At 42.9% G+C, this 21,693-nt stretch overlaps 1 protein-coding gene across 9 annotated transcripts in view; it reads left to right on the forward strand.

The window, feature by feature from the left end:
- The window catches only part of ppp1r13bb (protein phosphatase 1, regulatory subunit 13Bb), a 168,508-nt gene that overhangs the window by 140,914 nt on the left and 5,901 nt on the right, over window positions 1-21,693 (forward strand). For 8 of the 9 annotated variants that reach the window (XM_072489982.1, XM_072489973.1, XM_072489988.1 and 5 more), the window contains 6 exons: window positions 4,591-4,766; window positions 6,017-6,542; window positions 7,289-8,025; window positions 15,388-15,525; window positions 15,646-15,779; window positions 17,727-17,893. In XM_072489982.1, the coding sequence (XP_072346083.1) occupies window positions 4,591-4,766; window positions 6,017-6,542; window positions 7,289-8,025; window positions 15,388-15,525; window positions 15,646-15,779; window positions 17,727-17,893 (1,878 nt within the window). The remainder of the gene's footprint in view (window positions 1-4,590; window positions 4,767-6,016; window positions 6,543-7,288; window positions 8,026-15,387; window positions 15,526-15,645; window positions 15,780-17,726; window positions 17,894-21,693) is intronic. The other variant, XM_072490006.1, reaches the window with a different exon arrangement.

A 21,693-nucleotide genomic window follows, 5' to 3' on the forward strand; every position in this document is an offset into this window, starting at 1 on the left:
CCTATCTCTTCAGACTCCACACACAATTTCCCATCCCTGTCCTTGACTGGTCCTACTCTTTCCCTAGTCATTCGCTTATTCCTGACATACCTATAGAAAGCTTTTGGGTTTTCCTTGATCCTTCCTGCCAAATACTTCTCATGTCCCCTCCTTGCTCGTCTTAGCTCTCTCTTTAGATCCTTCCTCGCTGCCTTGTAACTATCCATCGCCCCATAATCTTATAATCTAATGTTATAATCTATAATGGAATTTTATGCTGTTTCATGTATCATATTGAAGTCCTGAATTTATGTGTGCTAAAATTTTCATTTTTAAAATGAGTATTTAAACAGCTATCTTTTACCTATACTAGTTGTATTCGAAATACCTGGCTTCTACAGTCCTATGGCACCATTTATGATGGTGGTCTTCTTGAAGCAGATGTAAGCCTACTTGTGACACTAATTTAAAAAAAGATTATTTCATTTCCATCCACCCAGTTAAGATCAGAAATTCATGCTTGGATATATAGAAAGATTTTAGCTGCAGAAGGAGAGGATGTGTCCATTCCAACTGAAAGAGAGCTATCCAGTCCAACCACAATTTCCAACTTTTGGTTTGCAGCACCATAGGTTACTGCATCGCAAGTGCTCAATAAATTATGAGTGTTTCTGCCTCTGTTGCCTTTTCAGACAGTGAGGTTGAGACCCCACCACCTGGGTGAAAGAACTACACACACATTCGCCTCTAATCCATCCACCATTTTTAAAAAATCTATACCTCCCGGTTATTAACCTATCTGCAAATGGAAATAGGTCTTTCCTATCCATCTCAATGAAATTTCCCTGGATTGCTCTATTCCAGGGAAAACAAATCCAGCCTATTTACTCCTTACTCAGTGCCAAAATTCAGCATTCTTAATAATGTCCTTATAAATCTCTTCTGTACTTTTTCTCGTGTGATCGGATCCTTGCTGTAATCAGGTGACCAGAACTGTAGGCAGTACTTTAGCTGCGGTCTTAGTAATACTCATTTAACATTCCCTGCTCTGATACTATAAGTCTTGGCCAATAAAGGAAAGAATCCTCCATGCCTTGTTGACTACTTTATCTAACTATTCTGCCACCTTCAGAGATCTGTAGCCATATACTCCTAAGATCGTTCTGTTCCTCTACACTTTCCCAAAATCTATGAGGGAAAATTGGACTTCTTAATATTTTCTATTATCACCGAAATATACTGTGAAACAGGCTTGTGTGTGTGTAAATATGTAAGTGACTGGTTTAATTAACCTGAAGACAGACTGCAAGGGTCAGAACAATAAGATAGGTGTGAAGCCAAGTGGTTAAAGTGGAAATGGTGCAGAACGAAGATAGAATGCTGGTGGACAGAATGAATAAATGCTTCAAAGTTTACTTATATTTCAAAAGGAACATATACAATTGGGAGATTGTAAATGGGTGAGACAAAGTTGTAAATTTACTTTTATTTTGAAAAAAATATTCATAAAATGAAAGATTGTTAAACTTTGGGAAAAGGAACTTCTTCAAATGGACTGTAGAAACAATAGCGTGCAGGATCAAAGGTCAAAATGTGTTTAAAGATAAACTGAAGATCATTAAAATGTGTCTATGAGATCCTGCCAAGATAGTGTTGGGGGGGGGGGGGGCCAGCATGGTGGCGTCGTGGTTAGCACTCCTGCTTCACGGCACCAAGGTTCGATCCCGGCTCTGGGTCACTGTCCGTGTGGAGTTGCGCATTCTCCCCGTGTTTGCGTAGGTTTCGCCCCCACAACCCAAAGATGTGCAGGGTAGGTGGATTGGCCACGCTAAGTTGCCCCTTAATTGGAAAAAATGAATTGGGTAATCTAAATTTGTTTTAAAAAAGTTGGTGTGTTGGGGACATACTTTTGAAAAACCAGCTGCTGCCACCATCAGAGAAAGGTGTTTTTTACTGGCTTCCCAGTATTAAATAAGAGAGAAGGAAAAGCCTGAGTAAGAGTTTCCATTATCTGGAGGACATATTGTGGTAACTAGAATTTCTTAAAAAGATTAAATATCAATGAGGACTGTTGCCACCAAAAGGGAGTTTAGCTCTGAATTTATTTAAAGCGAGAATATTGTGGGAAATTATTGTGGGAAATATTTGTACAAGTACTGTTAACTGTGTAACGGTGTTCTTGTTGTTTAAAATATTCACAAGTGATCTGAAAGGTCCTGACTTCAGATACCTCCTCATAAACATACAAATTGCAAACCCTGTGGTAGCCTGTTCAGGTTTCCCTTTGGGATTTGGGCAGCCTGGCACAAAAATCTACCATACCATAGTACATATCATTTATTGTGCATTCCTTTGCCTGTATCCTTCCCAAATGCACTACCTCACACTTCTATGGAATGAATTCCATTAACCACTTTTCTGCCCACCTATCCAGTTTGTGGATATCTTCCTGCAGACTACAGCTTTCTTCCACACTTTTACACCTTGACTAATGTTCATATCATCTGCAAACTTCCTAATGATGCCCCATACGTTTTGGTCTAAATCATTAATATATGTACCACCAACAGTTATTGACCAAGTACTGAGCCTTGTGGAATCCCAATGGACGCAGCTTTCTAGGCTCAAAAACACCATGATCGTTACCCTATGCTTCCTGTCACAGAGCCAGTTTTGGATCCAATTATCCATAGGCTTTTACATTTCAGACCAGTCTGCAATGTGGAACCTTTACAAAAGCCTTGGTAAAATTTATGTAGACTACTTAAAACATTCTACCCTTATCGACCCACCTTGTTACTTCCTCAAAATATTTAATCACGTTATTCAGAAGCCACTTTGCCGTTACAAATCCATCCTGTCCTTGATTAATCAGTGTCCCTCTAAATGATGATTTATACCTTGTCTCAGAATTTTTTCCCAATAATTTTCCCACCACTGAGGTAATTGCAACTGGCGTGTAATTACTTGGTTTATTCCTTCCCAAGAACTATACAAGTTAAGCAGCCCTGTAGTCCCCTGGTACAACACCTGTGGTCAGAGGATTGGTAACGTGATGGTCGAAATCTCCACTATTTCTGTTGAGCTGCTCGCAGAAAAATACTTTTCACTATACCTCGGTACACGTGACAATAAACCAATCCAATCATGTTTCCTTTAATAACCTGATGTGTTTCTTCTTGACCTGGTGATTGACGTACTTTAAAGAATGCTAACATCTTAAACATAGGGAGGAAATTTTGTCCCGCCCAATATTTCAAACCCCTTAACTGTAAGGTCTGCTTTGTCCATCTCGGTAAATTTGTATTAAAATGCTGATCCATAAGGGCAGCTCGGTGGTGCAGGGGCTGAGGGCCCAGGTTCAATCCCGGCTCTGGGTCACCGTCTGTGTGGAGTTTGCACATTCTCCCCGTGTTTGCGTGGGTTTCACCCCCACAACCCAAAGATGTGCAGGGTAGGTGGATTGGCCACACTAAATTGCCCCTTAATTGGAAAAAAAGAATTGGGCACTCTAAATTTATATTTAAAAAAGTGCTGATCCATCAGGCTAACGGAAGCCTAAGCAAACACTTAAGAGAATTTGTTTTGTCATTTTTGTTATGATGTGAGTGGGCAGCACGGTAGCATAGTGGTTAGCACCGTGGCTTCACAGTGCCAGGGTCCCAGGTTTGATTCCCTGCTGGGTCACTGTCTGTGCGGAGTCTGCACGTTCTCCCCGTGTCTGCGTGGGTTTCCTCTGGGTGCCCCGGTTTCCTCCCACAGTCCAAAGACGTGCAGGTTAGGTGGATTGGCCACACTAAATTGCCCTGTGTGTCCAAAAAGGTTAGGAGGAGTTATTGGGTTTGTGGGGATAGGGTGGAATGGAGGGCTTAAGTGGGTCGGTGCAGACTCGATGGGCCGAATGGCCTCCTTCTCTGTATGTTCTATGTCATGTTGGACAAATGACATGTAATATTGGTATTTAGAAGATTGTTGCCTTTAGGATATGTCAATTAACTGAATGAAGGCAATGACAAGCCACCATTTTTTCCCGCTAAGATCAAGTGTCAGATGAAACCCAAGACAAGGTGCAATGCCTTGTCAGTCTGGATCTTGTATGTCTCTCTTGTGGAGGCCATGAATTGGATTCAATTTCAATTGGTTTTTGAAGCAAGCAATAAACTGGATTAAGGGCTTGCCCTGTTCCACTCTGTGCATTGGCGTTGGAGAGTGGAGTAAAAATTTAAAAATTACTAAGAAAACAGCTTGGAATGAAGTATTAGTAGACAGTGCGCCAAGACTCTGCCTTCAGGCAGAGAACATATGACATTGAGCAAATATTAATTCCTTATCTAATCAGTTTGGAACTGAACTCAACTGTTTGCATGTGCCATGTACATCAATGGAATAAGGAAATTATATTTTCTCTTTGTCCCCAAAATGGCTCCTATGATTGTTCTTGAACAATTGTTGGTGCCTTCTCTCCCATGTTGTCCTAACTGCAGTGACAGATTGGGAAAGCTTGAGTATTTAATAATCAGCTGTGATCAATTTAATTAAAATAAGTAGCTGTTTGAATCTTTTCTTCAATGGATTTATTAAATGTATCACAATTTTTCATGTCCTAATTAGCTAACGATGGAAATTGGCCAGCACACTCACAGGGATCTGTTACTACAGGGAAATTACCTACAACAGCAAACAATGACTGGAAGGAATCCAACATGGATACAGTTTTGAAACCAGGAGCTGGATCAAGTCAGGCATTGTCCACTTCCTCAGCTATTTCAAGCAATGAAAAAATGGTGGTAGGTTTTGGCAATACTTTGATGATCCATTTAATATGGAGGCTATCTTTGCCTATTTTATTTTAGCAACTTTGGGAAGGCACAGGAGCACAGTGGTTATCACAATTGCTTCACAGCTTCAGGGTCCCAGGTTTGATTCCCGACTTGGGTCACTGGCTGTGCGGAGTCTTTACGTTCTCCCCATGTCTGCGTGGGTTTCCTCCGGATGCTCCAGTTTCCTCCGACAGTCCAAATATGTTCAGATTAGGTGGATTGGCCATGATAAATTGCCTCTGAGTGTCCAAAAAGATAGGCGGGGTTACTGGGTTGCAGGGATAGAGTGGAGGTGTGGACTTGAGTAGGGTGCTCTTTACAAGGGTCGGTGCAGACTCGATGGGTCAGACGGCCTCCTTCTGCATTGTAAGTTCTATGATTCTATGAACTCCAGATGGCAACCTGCCTGTACTTCTCCAGGACACACAATTAAATCCAGTTTGTTCTGAATTCAAAGTTTTAGTTTTTGAACATTTAACAGTGTTTTTCTTACTTGATAATATGAACATAGTGAAAGATTTTTTTGAAAGAACAAGGCACTTTACAGACAAAGAACTAGGCACTTTACAGACTTCATGACTGAACATTCAGAGAATTACTTCTGCCCTTTTCTTTGGGCAGAAAGTAATTCTACTTTCCTATTTGCATTTTATTTGGGCACATCTTTCATTTCTTTACTTGTACACTATGAAGTGAAAGATTTTTATGAAAGAACAAGATAATGATAGGCACTTTACAGACTTCCTGACTGAACATTCAGAGAATTACTTCTGCCCTTTTCTTTGGGCAGATAGTAATTCTACTTTCCTATTTTCATCTTCTTTGGGTACATCTTTCATTTCTTTACTTGTGCACTATGATCCCTTTTATAATTTTAATCGCCTGCCTTTCACTGTATCACAGACCTTCCCGTTTGTTCTTTTCTTCCCCCACCCTGCTTTCCCTGGCTTGTTTTTAAACCATCGATCTCGTGAGCATTCCCAGTTCTGTAAAAGGATCAGCGACATGAAACATTAACTTTCTTTCTCTCTCCACAGATGCTGTCAGCCCTGCTGAATACTTATAGCATTTTCTGGTTTCATTTCACTATTTTGCTCTTGTTCTAAGTGTTTATGTTTTCAAAACTGTCTATTAGTCATAAATTGGTTAAGTAAAGCTTTGTTTTGGAGATTAAGGTCTGCTTCTGACTAGTTTTAACAATATCTTCTTTAATTTAGGGTATTGAAACAGGAAAAATACCACCATCAGTGTCAAGTGCAGTAAAGCAGCTGCCTCAGTCTTATGGATCTCACTCAAAATCTTCTCTCATGACCATTGGTTCTACCAATTCACTGGAAAGAATTAAAGATAGCACTCTGCCTCGGCCTAGTATGGGTTCAGTTTCCAACATAACCTCAGCAAGCTGGCAAAGACCTATCCAGCCTTCACAACCTGCAAGTACATTTCAAGCTAGTGCCTCGCAACAAATTCAGCAGAGAATTACTGTGCCTCCAAGCCCTACTTATCAGCCAGCTGGTTCCCCATTGTTCCCTGCTGGAGATAACAGACCTGATCCACCACTAGCTGTGGCGGTAAGGCCATTCTTGACTGATAAAGGTTCTAGACCTCAGTCTCCACGCAAAGGGCCTCAAACCGTGAATTCCAGTTCGATTTATTCCATGTATCTTCAACAAGCTACTCCACCAAAGAACTATCAACAGGCTGCATATAACACCCTAAACAAAACTCATACTGTTAAAGCAAGTAAGTAGTTTAACTTTAAATGTTTGATCAAAGCCATTAATAATTTGATAGCTTTTATAATATTGTGTCTATGGTGTATAATTATTATATATTACCCATATATAGATATAATTAAGTATAAATATTATGCAGTCAACTCCCGCTGTTTGCATGGGTTACGTTCCTGCGAAAACTCTCAAATGGCGAGATTGCAAACTACGTACATACTTTACAATGGGAGTTAATTAGGTTCCAGCTATCTCAAATTTTGACACACAAAGGATTGAAGGCAATCAAAACTATGCTGTTAACAGATTTAGAGACGGGTATTGGAGAAATTGTTTAATAAAACAAAACAAGAACGGTTTAAAATTTGCTACATTTACAGTACTTCTTTTCAGAGTGGAGATGGACTATGACCAGGAATTAAATCGCAACAACAGCGAACACTCATGTGCAAGCAGCAACAGCATATGACGGATGCGCAATGTGCACTATCTACTGCAGGAAATGCATCATGGATATCTACAGTTTTTTATAAAACTTCACTTGGGTGTTTTTTTGGTCATTTAAGTTGGCTTCTATTGTTTACCATTTAAAACGGCGGGCAAGTGAGCATTTGGGCCTGCAATGAGAGATCTGGTGAACCAAGTCTTTTGCACAAAGCAGCAAATTTGTGAAAGGGAAAGTCATGAATGGTGGGACTTTTGGTATTTGGTATAGTAAAGTATAATTATTACTTTTGATTTTCTTTTTCCCTTTTCTAGTGTATGGAAAGCCAGTATTGCCATCTGGATCTGGTTCTGCTTCCCCATCACCTTTACCGTTTGCTCATAATCAGCCTTTCCAAAGTTCCCATCCTCCGACCAGTGATGAAAACCAAACTAGTACTGAAAAAGATCTTGAACATGAGAACTTGCCACCAGCAAACTCAAATGTTGAAAACATCCCACGTCCTCTGAGTCCAACAAAATTATTGCCTATTGTGCACTCGCCATTACGTTATCAAAGTGATGCTGATCTTGAAGCTCTAAGGAAGAAACTGGCGCATGCACCAAGGCCCCTGAAGAAACGGAGCTCTATAACTGAGCCAGAAGGCCCAAGTGGACCAAATATACAGAAGTTACTCTATCAGCGTTTTAATACACTTGCTGGGGGTATGGATAACATGCCATTTTATCTCCCCAGTAACCAGCAGGACTACGTTGGCGCTTTAGCAGATGTTGATAATGGTAACACCAGCCTAGTGGAATCTGGTTCTGTGCAGCCTGAACCACCAACTCTACCTGAAGTTCAACCATCATCGGATGCCAATGATAACCAGCTGCCTTCTCCACATTCTGAATTGATTCAGACAGATGACAATGAGATCTCTGCTACAATAGAGGACAATAACAATAATCCTGCTGTTGTTCAAACAGAGCAGCTACCAAGTCCTAAGCCAGAGGTCATGTCACCAGAGGAAGACGTTCCTCCACCACCTGCTGTGCCACTGCCCCCTCCTGTAAGTTGTGTTGTACCTAGTATAAACTATAAGCTGAATAATATCAGTCGAATCATTGCGTTTTTTTGTAAAGCTGTATTTGCTGGGACTGAATAGCATAATGAATTAGGATACTGTACAACTGGTTTTAAATCCAACATAGGATGATGGATACAACTTTATTGTTGGCGAGAAATCCAGTTTGTGAAATTAGTTTGGATTGTTTCTTCTGAATCGGTAACAAGACAATTGGGAATTTCTTTTAGCTTGCATGTGTGCCTGATATGGGAAATAGAATTGATGTAGCAGAGAGCTATTCTGTGTTTCGGAGAGGATAGAGCAAGGCTTAACTTTGCATTACATCATGTGATATGTGCATATCATTTTCACAGGTTTTGTCCAAAACATTATAAATTTTGATCATTGCAGTTAAAGAACATTATACTGAGATTTGTGTCTAAAGTAGAATGTTCCATCTGTGTGACTGTTTTCCATGTATGTGGATGGTTTGGACTGAAACGGGGATCATAATATTGATCAAGGACCCAAATTATTGGTATACACAATGAATTGAAGTGAATTTATGGGACAGCACTCATTTCCAACTATCCTGAAAAACTATGCTTCACTCCAACTCTCTCCCTCTCCTGCATTCCAACTAATTTTTAATCCAGTTCCTTAATTCTACTTTTACTCTTCTCTTGTAATCTCCTGTGTGGCACCCTTTGAAAGGTTTTCCTAACATCCATGTTTACTATATCCACTTCAAATTCTTTGAGGCAGTAATAGATTAGATATCTCGAGGAAATGATGAGGCTTGTTAAGCACAGTTGTACCTTGAGAAATCCATGCTGGCTACGTCTGGTTTCTCGTTATGTAAATAGAGATGAAATTACTTACAAATATTTCTCTTTCACAGATGTTATACTGTTGGCTATGAATACTTTGCAATGTCATGAAATTGACTATATAATGCAAATTAATTATTTCTCGATCTCTGACTGTAATTATCCAGACTGGTTCTGTCTCCCATTTTAAAAATGGGCACTACATTGGTCACCCTCCATTCACGCACAATAGACTACTGAAAAATTATATTTAGGGTCCTAGCAATTTCATATTTACCTCGCCTCATGATCCTAAGATACGTCCATCAATGTCCTGAGGACCAGGGTTCGAATCCCACCAGAACAGATGGTGAAATTTGAATTCAATGCAAATTTTGAATTAAGAGTCTAATGATGACCATGAAACCATTGTAAATTAAAAGCAAATTACTGCGGATGCTGGAATCTGAAATTAAAGAGAAAATGCTGGAAAATCTCAGCAGGTCTGGCAGCATTTGTAGGGAGAGAAAAGAGCTAATGTTTCGAGTCCGATGACTCTTTGTCAAAGCTAACAGGCAGAGAATGTGGGAAATATTTATACTGTGGAATGAGAATGAAAGATGAGTTATAGCCACAGAAACCCAGGGAAACCGGGTGCTAATGGCCACAGAAACCAAGGGGAAAGAGTGCTAATGACAGTCCCCAGGGAGAACAAAAGATGTGAAAGGTCAAACAGCAGAGAAACTAACATCAGAGGATGAACTGTAGATGTGGGGGAGGGGAAGGGGGAAGCAAAGAGGAGAAAGGTTGAGGAAAGGTGGATAAGATTGGGGGGGGGGGGGGAGGGATTTAATATATATTAAGAAAGAAAGAAATGGTAAAAGACAGTTAAAATGAAATGGGATGAAAACAAATGCGTCAAGGTGGGGTAGAGCTGATCATCTGAAGTTGTTGAATTCGAATGTTGAGACCGGAAGGCTGTAGCGTACCTAACCGGGAAGATGAGATGTTGTTCCTCCAGTTTGCGTTGAGCTTCACTGGAACATTGCAGCAGGCCAAGAACAGACATGTGGACATGGGAGCAGGGTCTTTTGTTAAAATGGCAAGCAACCTTCCGGTCAGGGTCCTGAATGCGCACAGACCGAAGATGCTCAGCAAAGCGATCACCCAGTCTGCATTTGGTCAATCCAATATAGAGGAGACCACATTGGGAGCAGCGAATACAGTAGACCAAATTGGGAGAGATACAAGTGAAACACTGCTTAACCTGGAATGAGTGTTTTAGGCCTGGGATGTTAAGCATGGAAGAGGTAAAGGGGCAGGTGTTACACCTTCTGCGATTGCATGGGATGGTGCCATAAATGATGGGAGAGTTACTGGGTATGGTGGAGTGTAAATTGTAAATTGTCGTTTTAAAAAATATAAACCCCATCTGGTTCACTAATGTCTTTTAAGGAAGGAAACCTGCCATTCTTACCTGGTCTGCCTATATGTGATTCCAGATCCACAGAAATGTGGTTGACTCTTAATTGCCTTCTGAAATGGCCCAGTTAGCCACTCAATTGAAGGGCAGTTATGGATTGGCAACAAATGCTGGCTGAGCCAACGATGCCCTCATTGTATGAACAAATTTTTTTTTTTTTTATAAAAACCATTAGGGCAAATGCAAGAATGCCAAAAAAGAGTTGGCAAGTTAACTCTGGGTAAGGCATTGCCATGGAGAAACCAACATTGCTTCCCAACAGGTGCACCATAGAAAGCATCCTATCTGGCTGCATCACAGCCTGATATGGCAACTGCTCGGCCCAGGAGCACAAGAAACTTCAGGAATTGTGAACACCGCCCAGTCCATCACACGAACCTGCCTCCCATCCATTGACTCTATCTGCACCTCCCGCTGCCTTGGGAAAGCGGGCAGCATAATCACACTGGCTTACTCTTCCAACTTCTTCCATTGGGCAGGAGATACAAAAGTCTGAGAATACGCACAAACAGATTCAAAAACAGCTTCTTCCTTGCTATTACCAGATTCCCAAACGATCCTCTCATCGACTGATCTGATTAATACTACACACCTGTATGCTTCACCCGATGCCGTTGTCTATGTATTTACATTGTATACCTTGTGTTGCCCTATTTTCCTTTCATGTACAAAATGATCTGTTTGAGCTGCATGCAGAAAAATACTTTTCACTGTACCTCGGTACACGTGACAATAAACAAATCCAAGCTCCTGGGTAATTTAAAAAAGGGCACAAGGCATGAGCATAGTGCTCTCCAGAGAACAGGTCCCCACATATGAATGTATGTTGCTTCTAGCAAGTGTAAATGAACCACGTTATTATCTTAATTGTTTAATACTGTAGCTACTAGAGCACTCACGATTGGTGCATTCTTGTGTTTATCCTGATGAATGCAAGGCGGGAGCTTCAGCAACATCTTTTTTCTTTTTAAGAAAATTATTTTTATTCAGATTTTTATCAAAACATAATTTTTGCATAACCATTAACAACATTTAACAAAACAAGGTAAACATTGACATTATATACAGAAAAAAGAACAAGAATACGTAACATTCATCCCCCCCCCCCAATCCCCCCCGGGGTTGCTGCTGCTGACATTTTAGTGCTCTCCTAGAAAGACGAGGAACGGCTGCCACCTCCGAGAGAACCCCATCATGGACCCTCTCAAGGCAAACTTTATTTTCTCAAGACTGAGAAACCCAGCCATGTCACCAATCCAGGTCTTCACACTCGGGGGTTTCGAGTCCCTCCACGTTAAAAGGATCCGTCTCCGGGCTACCAGGGAGGCAAAGACCAATACGTTGGCCTCTTTCGCTTCCTGAACTCCCGGATTGTCTGACACACCAAAGATCGCTATCTCTGGACTGCACCATCCGTGTGTCTAGGATCTTGGACATTGCCTTAGCGAATCCCTGCCAGAATCCTTTAAGAGCCGGGCATGCCCAGAACATATGGACATGGTTTGCTGGACTCCTCGCACATCTATCCTCAACCCCAAAGAACTTGCTCATTCTCGTTGCCGTCATGTGTGCCCGGTGGACCACCTTAAACTGGATTAAGCTAAGCCTGGCACATGATGAAGAGGAATTAACCCTGTTTAGGGCATCTGCCCACAGGCCCGCATCCAGCTCCCCGCCTAACTCCTCCTCCCACTTATCCTTAAGTTCCCCCACTGGGGCTTCCTCCGCCTCCTGTAGTTCTTGGTAGATGCCCAACACCTTCCCCTACCCAGGTGCCGGAGACCACCCTATCTTGTATCCTGCGTGGGGGTAGCAACGGAAATGTCACCACCTGTTTTTAAGAAAGGCGCGTACCTGAAGGTATCTGAAGGCATTCCCAGGGGGCAAATTGAATTTCTCCTCCCGTGCTTTCAAGCTGGGAAAAGTCACGTCTATGAACAGGTCCCCCATCCTTTTAATACCTGCCCTATGCCAACTTTGAAACCCTCCGTCTACCTTGCCCAGGACAAATCTGTGATTGTTGCATATCGGGGTCCAAACTCAAGGATACATCCACCCCCCCTGTCTCTTCTCCACTGACCCCAGAACCTTAATGCCGCCGCCACCACCAGACTTGAGGAGTAGTGCGCCGGCGAGAACAGCAGAGGTGCCGTTATAAGTGCCCCTAAGCTGGTGCCTTTGCATGAGGTCGCATCGAACCGCTCCCACATCGACCCCTCCCCCAATACCCATTTCCTAATCATAGCTACATTAGCCGCCCAATAGTAGCAGTAAAGATTCAGCAGCCCCCCCCGACTGCGCTCTAGATATAGTCCCTTTACTCGCGGGGTCTTATTTGCCCATACAAATCCTGAGATGATCTTGTTCACCCGCTTAAAGAAGGACTTCGGGATGAAGCTGGGAAGGCACTGGAAGACAAACAAAAATCTGGAGAGGACCGTCATCTTATCCGTTAGAGAAAGCGGGAGCATGTCCCACCTTTTAAAGCCCCCCTCCATCTGCTCTACCAGCCAGGATAAGTTAAGCTTGTGGAGGGCATCCCAGTTCCGAGCCACCTGTATACCTCGGTCCCAAAAGCTCTTCTCCACCAGCTTAAGCGGAAGCTCTCCCAGTCTCTTCTCCTGCCCTTTAGCTTGGATCACGAACATCTCGCTTTTCGTCTCGTTTAATTTGTACCCCGAAAAATTGCCGAAGTCCCTCAAAATCTGTGTGACCTCCCCCATCGTCTCTAGTGGGTCCCAAATATACAGGAGCAGATCATCCGCATAGAGCGAGACCCAATGCTCTATTTTTTTCCCCCCCCTCCCAAAACCAACCACTGCCAGTTCTTTGAAGCCCACAGCGCTATGGCCAACGGCTCTATTGCAAGGGTGAGTAATAACGGGGAGAGGGGGCACCCCTGCCTCATCCCTCGATGGAGCTTAAAGTATTCCGACCTCACCCTGTTCGTGCATACACTTGCTACGGGGGCCTGATAAAGTAGTTGGACCCACTCTATGAATCCCTCACCAAAGCCAAACCTTCTTAGCGTTTCCCACAGGTACTCCCATTCCACCCGGTCAAAGGCTTTCTCTGCATCCATCGCAGCCACTACTTCTGCCTCCCCTCCTTCTGAGGGCATCATAATGTTTAGGAGCCTCCGACAATTGGAGTTCAGTTGCCTGCCCTTAATGAAGCCTGTCTGATCCTCCCATATCACCCCTGGGGCACAGTCCTCAATTCGAGCGGCCAAAATCTTGGCCAGCAATTTGGCCTCCACGTTGAAGAGCGATATCGGTCTATAGGACCCACATTGTAGCGAATCTTTCTCCCGTTTGAGAATGAGTGAAATCGAAGCCTGTAGCAACATCTTTTTTCAGCGATTTTCATTCCCTTTTCTCTATTTACTCTTATGGCCTAATAAATAAATTAATAATTAAAATCAATCGGAACAGAATTTCCTACTCGACTCCGATTCGTGGCTGATTACAGTGACTTTATTCCGACAATTTATGCCTACCAATGATGCAATTTCTTTTTTTTATCTTGCCAATCCAACTATTTGGGCAATGTTTATACCCCTCCATGTCTACATTATCCCCCTCTATGCCATGTGTTCCTTCTTGCCAACATGTCTCCTTCCTAATTTTTCTGTTCCTCCTATATATATTTATTGCTGTCAAGTTTTCAGAAAAAAAGCAGCGATTGAATGTATATACACAATGGAAAAACATTAAAGAGCAGCATAATGGTCATTAAAGTTCCATAGACACAATTCCATGAATAATTCCATAAATAATTCCAATTCCATAAATAAAAGCAGAGGTAACAATTTGGCCACACCCATATTACAGCAGTGATATTTCAACGATATTGCATTGGCTTTGAACACTTTTTGAATGTCCTAGGTATAAAACCCATTGTATAAATGAAGATTAATTTGGTACCGCATAATTGGGGTACTTGGTTTTAGGCAGGTCGTTGAAAGAAAAATGAAGTCATGAGGAACATAAAGCTTAGATTCACCAGTATGATATCTGGGATAATACACTAGTTGTGAAAAGAGATTTATGGTGCAGCGATTGGCAAAGATGGAAAAGCATAGACTTGGGCTGCGATCCAAAGGCCACGCTGCGCAGGAAAAGCAGCTAGCCGCAGCATGGTTGTTGAAAACCGGGAAACCCCGCTCCTGAGATGTACCCCGCTCACGACGCCTTGTGAGATTCGATGCAATCCCGCGAGACGTTGCGATGTGTGGGCAGGGTTGCTCAGCGTGAGTGTTGGGTGGGGCCAAGGACCCTCCCACATTGCATTTGGGCTGGGGGCGAGGTCGGGGATCGTTTTTTAAAAATGGTGCCCCAATCTCTCGTTGCAAATTGGGAGACCCGGCGAGCAGAGTTCCCCACTGTACAAAACAGGGCTATATACAGCCTCGGCCAAGCATTCCCCGTTCAGGTCCCTTATTCAACGAGAGTTGCATTGAATAGCCATTTGTTTCTTGGCACTGTGGGTGCTTTGACCTTTTGTGAATGGAAGATTAGAGGTGTGAGTATCTATCAAGCAAAGTTGGTTAAAATTCCAAAAACCTCAGGGAATTTGTCTGTTGAGTTTAGATTCAGCATCACAAAAGGGCTTGTCGCTTTAAATTCAAGCAACTCTTGTGTATTGATATTTGCAGCCCATTACTATGAATGGGCAATAATTTATATCCTACTGTGCCATTTTATGTTGAATTTTGAAATTAGATTAAAAATGGATAAGTTTATTCAAGTGATCGCTTTACCTAAAGTAAGTTTCTTTTTAAATGGCGAGTAGTCTCTTAAACTATACTATCAGGTGCAATAAACCTAGGCTTTGTTCTTCCTCTGCATAAATCTGGAGATACTCACACCTAAAATGTACAACCTTAAATGGTACAGTAATATTTCTATTATGGTTTTCATTTTTGAGACCAATCCACTGTATGTAATTGGTTTGCAGCTTTGTAAGTCATCTGTGCACCCCTTTTCTTGCAGAAAGCAGTTATTAGTCATGGGAAAATCTGTTTCTGTTCTGCTAATTGTTGAATTTACTTTTAAATCACTATTTCCTCAGATTAAGCGTACAAATTTAAAAAAGCCTGATTCAGAAAGGACAGGTTGTGGGATGAGGGTAAAATTCGACCCTCTAGCTTTACTTCTAGATGCTGCTTTAGAAGGAGAATTCGATCTTGTGCAGCGCATAATTTATGAGGTAACGTTTCTATATCATTTTGAATTGTAAATTGTTACGTGCTGCATTTGAAATTCCTACACAATAGAAAGTAATGTTTAAACAGTTACTTAGTATGTTCGCTCTTTTTGTTTTGGCCAGGTTAATGATCCCAGTAGACCTAATGACGAAGGGATAACACCATTACACAATGCAGTGTGTGCTGGTCACCATCACATTGTGAAGTTCCTTGTTGATTTTGGTGTAAATGCAAATGCAGCAGACAGTGATGGATGGTAAGCTTGAGATGTTCATGTTGATATGAATATTGGTTGAAATGGGGTCATTATGTTTTTAGACCAAGCTGATGAAATCTGTCCTTAATTCAACTTAAAGCTGTCCTTATAATTGTATTTTTCTGTTGCAAAGGTTTCCAATTAGTTGATCTAAACTGGACTTGAAATTGTATGAACTTTTTCCTTCTCTGCATTTTCTTTCTCATCTCATTCTCCCTCATCTCTCTCTCCATTTGTGGAATTCAGCCACAATAGCCTTGCTCTCCCTGGACTGAAATTCCTTCGCATTTTTTCCCTCAATCCCTTTTTATTTCCCCCCCTGCCCCACCCCCGTCTGCACACTTGCCCCACAGTCTGCGTGCTCGTAACCCAATTTTGCTCTCTCGCCCTCCCATTTTTCTCTTTCCATCTTTTTTGTTTTTTTCTGCTTTTTTTCTTTCCCTCTTGCCCTTTTTCTCTTCCCCTACTTCTCTCTCCCCATTTAAAAAAAAAGCCTTTTTAAAAAAAAAAAAAATTATCAACGGTAGAATTACTGTGAAACAAATTAGTTACAAGTATGGCAATTTAATGTGATGGTTGATTATGAACTTCAAGTAGGATAGTTCTACCTCACATGTACAGTTCTCGGTACATATTGTGCCAACAGAGGACAGTTGTGGAGTCTATTTTCTATCCGTAGGAAATTTTAATTTCTTTTTTTGGAGTTAAATGCAACAAAGTAAAATGATTCGTCCCTCCATTAAATGCATTTCCACTAAGTGAAATAGATTGTCAGTAAATAAATGAATCTGTGATGCTCTGTGCCTTGGAGAATCGAGCAGTGTGGTAAAAATTATAGCTGACTCTACCCTTGCTGTATTGAATGCTCAAATAGAATTTTCATTGCTCAATTATTTTGACAAACTATGTATGTGCATAGAATAAAGGCAGATGAAGATTAAAGCAAACTGGTTCAAAGTACTGTCGATAGGAAAGAAAAATAAATGTCATGTGTACTTTGTTAACACAGCTGCAGGTGATTGGGAATCTTAAACTTGATATTAAACATATTCAATCAATTTAGAGAAGCAATCAACAAATATAATATAGAGGGGATAGTTTTCAAACTATACATTTCTATGGTCAGGCTATACCTTGAATACTTTATTGGCAGTATCCGAGTTAAAGACAAAATTCAAGGGTGTGTTAATAATGCAAATATACGGTTATCCTCGTGTTAAATGGGAAGGAAATTTGATATTGCTTGAAAATGTTCTCAATTGGGTAAGTTCCAAAAATAACTGCTGTATCTTTGCCTTTCCATGGCCAGCTGATTATTAAGAAAAGGAATTTGCAAACCTCTGAATGAAGTACGGGGTCTGCAACAAGTGTCAAGAGCAAAATGTATAATGATTCTCATACTGCCTTTCCTGGGATGAATAGCTTGGTTTATATGTGCTTCTCTTTCCCTGCCACTCACACCCAACCCCCTATCCGCACACAACTGATATGGTCCTTCAAATCTTCTGATCTATATGGTTGCAGCCGAGTTGATTTGCAGCATGGGTCAAACTCATCCCACATTATAACTACATGGTATTCTGGGCAACTATAGCTGTAATTTTTTAAAAATAAATTTAGAGTACCCAATTACTTTTTTCCAATTAAGGGGCAATTTGGCGTGACCAATCCACCTAGCCTGCACATCTTTGGGTTGTGGGCCTGAGACCCATGCAAACATGGGGAGAATGTGCAAACTCCACGCAGACAGTGATCTGGGGCCAGATCGAACCCGGCTCCTCAGCTGTAATTTTAAGGACTGTTCGAAAAGCTGTCCCTGTAAGAATTGTTATTCTATATATGGAAATATGATTTACATGGTTATAAGACTATATACTTAACTACCATGAAGTATCTGAGTGATTTTTAATCTGGAAGTTATCTGAAGTTGTACTGGTTTCTTTTCAGGACACCATTACATTGTGCTGCTTCCTGCAACAGTGTCCAACTCTGCAAACTACTTGTGGAATCTGGTGCTGCTATTTTTGCCACCACCATCAGTGATGTTGAAACAGCAGCAGATAAATGTGAGGAGATGGAAGAAGGCTTTGTACAGTGTTCACAGTTCCTTTATGGCAAGTATTTATTAACTTTGTGGTTCTTTCATAAAAATGTTTAACCTTGTACTCATGTTCCACCTCTTCAAAAATTCGGCAAAATAAATTAAACTAAATGTTCTCTGTTGGCCACTTTATCAAGTTTCCCTGTCATAGTTAAATGTTCTATCTTAACCCTATACTTAAGCCTCTTCAACTGTAACCAGTATTTAGATTGATTCACATCTCTCCCTCCACTAGGTGCTCTGTCTCAAGTGTGGTATGATCAGAAAACTGCCAATGAAGGACATATACTAGTGTTAGATTATATACTTTTGAACACTCGACACCCTGACATTTCTTTCACTGTGGAGTGGTTTATCACAGAATATTTACAGTACAGGAGGAGGTAATTTGGCCCATTGAGTTTGCATTGGCTCTGTGAAAGAGCATCCTACCTAGATCCATTCCCTTGCCTTATCCTTGAAACCTTGCACATTCTTCCTTTTCAGATAGCAATCCAATTGCCTTTTAAAAAAAAAAAAAAAAACCATTTTATTCGGGTATTTGTAGTTTTTATAATAATAACAATAACAGCAAAATAAACATGGTACATAAAACATTTCCATCCCTATCTCGTTCTTCGCATCCCTAATCAATGAAACAATAGCCTAACTTTTCCCCCCCCTTAGATTTCTGCCTCTGCTGACATTTTAATTTTCTCCGAGAATGTCGACGAACGGCTGTCACCTCCAGATGAACCCTAACATGACCCTCTTAGGGCGAACTTTATTTTCTCGAGACTGAGAAACGCAGCCATGTCACTAACCCAGGTCTCTACACCCGGGACCTTCGAGTTCCTTCATATTAATGGAATCCGACTCTGGGCTACCAGGGAGACAAAGGCCAAAACATCAGCCTCTTTCTCCCCCTGGGCTCCCGGCTCTTCCGATACTCCAAAGATCGCCACCTCTGGATTCGGCACCACCTGTGTTTTAAGTACAATGGGCATAGCCTTAGCAAAACCCTGCCAAAACCCAGTAAGCTTGGGCATGCCAAAACATTTGGACATGATTTGCTGGACCTCTCGCACACCTGTCCTCTACCCCAAAGAACTTGCTCATCCGGGCCACCGTCATGTGTGCCTGGTAGACTCCCTTAAATTGCTAAGCCTGGCACATGATGAGGATGTGTTAACCCTGCTTAAGGCATCCGCCCACAGACCCGCCTCTATCTCTCCCCCTAGCTCATCTTTCCACTTACCCTTTAGTTCGTCTATCTGAGTTTCCTCCGACTCCATAGGTTCTTTGTAGCTATCTGATACCTTCCCCCCCATGTTCTGGAAACTACCCTGTCCTGTATCCCCCATGGTGGCAGGAGAGGGAAGGTTGGAACCTGCTTTTCAGAAAATCCCGTACCTGCAGATATCTAAACCCATTCCCTGCTGGCAGTTCAAATTTCTCCTCCAAATCCTTCAAGCTAGGGAAGCTCCGTCTATAAATAGATCTCCCATCCTCTCAATTCCTACTCTCTGCCATCTCCGAAACCCTCCATCCAGTCTACCTAGCACAAACCGATGGTTGTTGTAAATCGGGGCCCAGACAGATGCTCCCTCCACTCTCCTATATCTCCTCCACTGCCCCCAGACTCTGCCACTAAACCCCCCCCCCCCCCACCCCAACTATGCACCAACACCACCACCTTCACCCGCAGGGTTTTACCTGCCCGCACAAAGCCCCAAATCACCTTATTCACCTGTTTAAAAAAGACCCTCGGGATAAAGATGGTGAGACACTGAAAGACAAACAGAAATCTGGGGAGGACCGTCATTTTCACGGTCTGTACGCTCCCTGACAGTGACAGCGGGAGCATGTCCCATCTCCTAAAGTCCTCCTTCATTTGTTCTACAAACCGGGACAAATTTAACTTGTGCAATGTCTCCCATTCCCGTGCCACCTGGATTCCCAGAAAGCGAAAGCTCCTTCCTACCACTCTAAACGGCAGTTCTCCCAGTCTCCTCTCCTGACCCCTTGCCTAGATCGTGAACATCTCGCTTTTCCCCATATTCAATTTATACCCCGAAAACCTGCCAAATTCCCCGAAGGTCTGCATAATCTCCCACATCCCCTCTAATGGGTCTGAAATGTACAGGAGCAGGTCATCCCGATTGCCCCCCCCCCCCCCCCCCCCCCCCCCCCGGGAGAGAGGGGACACACTTGCCTTGCCCCTCGGTGCAGTTTAAAATAGCACGACATCAGCCGATTCGTACGCACACTTGCTACTGGTACAGCAACTGCACCCATTCAATGAAGCCCTGACCAAACCCAAACCTCCCTAACACCTCCCACAAATAATTCCACTCACCCGATCAAAACCTTCTCTGCATCCATCGCAGCCGCCACCTCCATCTCCTCCCCCACTCCCCCACCCCCCCACACCCCTCTGAGGGCATCATGATAACGTTTAAGAGTCTTCTAACATTGGCCATGAGTTGCTTGCCCTTTACAAACCACGTCTGGTCTTCCCCGATCACCCCCAGGACACAATCCTTGTGACCAATATCTTAGCCAGCAGTTTGGCGTCCACATTCAATCGGGAGATCGGCCTGTATGACCCGCATTGCTCAGGGTCCTTCTCCCGCTTCAGAATCAATGAGATCGAGGCCTGCAACATTGTTGGGGGAAGGACTCCCCTGTCCCTTGCCTCATTAAATGTCCTCACCAGCACTAGGCCCAATATCTCCGAGAGCTTCTTGTAGAATTCCACCGGGTAGCCGCCCGGCCCCGGGGCATTGCCTGACTGCATGACCTCCAGCCCCTCCATTATTTCCTCAATTTCAATTGGGGCTCCCAGCCCTTCCACCAGTTCTTCCTCCAGGAACCTCAGCTGACCCAAGAACTGCCTCATCCCCTCCACCCCAGCCGGGGGGGGGTTCCGACTCATATAATTTTCTACAAAAGTCCTTAAACATCTCATTCACCCCCACTGGTCCAGGGCTGCATTCCCACCTCTGTTCTTTACTCTCCCTATCTCCCTGCCCACCTCCCTTTTCCTCAGCTGGTGGGCTAACATTTTACTGGCCTTTTCCCCATATTTATACACCGCTCCCTTTGCCTTCCTCAGTTGATCCACCGCCTTCCCTATAGATAACAGTCTAAACTGCACCTGTAACCTCCGCCACTCCTTCAGTAGTCCCACATCCGGGGCTTCCGAATATCTCCTATCCACCTGGAGTATCTCCCCAACCCCCGTATCATTTATTTCCAAATAGTTCTGGATGGACTTGCTCACCCGCCCACACACGCACCATCTGCTAATAGTCCCACATCCAACCTCCATAATGGGCGCTGCCTTCTCTCCATACTAGCCCATAGATCCACCCAATGTGGGGCATGATCCGACACCACGATTGCTGAGTACTCCGTATCAACCACCCCCGGCAGTAGAGCCCTGCTCATGATAAAAAAAGTCAATCCGAGAGTATACCTTGTGATCATGGGAAAAAAAGAAAACTCCTTCACTCTTGGCCATCCGAACCTCCATGTGTCTACTCATTTTCTCTCTTCCCCCACCCCCCCCCCCCATCTGCTCCATAAACCCCTCACCATAATGTACCTGTCCCCCCGCGTCTGACACGATTCTCCCTGTCTCAAATGCCACCCATTTGTTAATCAGGATCGCGACCCCCCCCTGGTCTTAGAATCCAGCCCTGAATGAAATACCTGGATGACCCACTGCTTCCTCACTCTGGTCTGGTGTTTAACCTTTAGGTGTGTCTCTTGTAACATTGCCACGTCCTCCTTCAATCCCCTCAGACGCATGAACACGCGAGCCCTCCT

Source organism: Scyliorhinus torazame, chromosome 2 (assembly GCF_047496885.1).
Source record: "Scyliorhinus torazame isolate Kashiwa2021f chromosome 2, sScyTor2.1, whole genome shotgun sequence".
Lineage (NCBI taxonomy): Eukaryota > Metazoa > Chordata > Chondrichthyes > Carcharhiniformes > Scyliorhinidae > Scyliorhinus > Scyliorhinus torazame.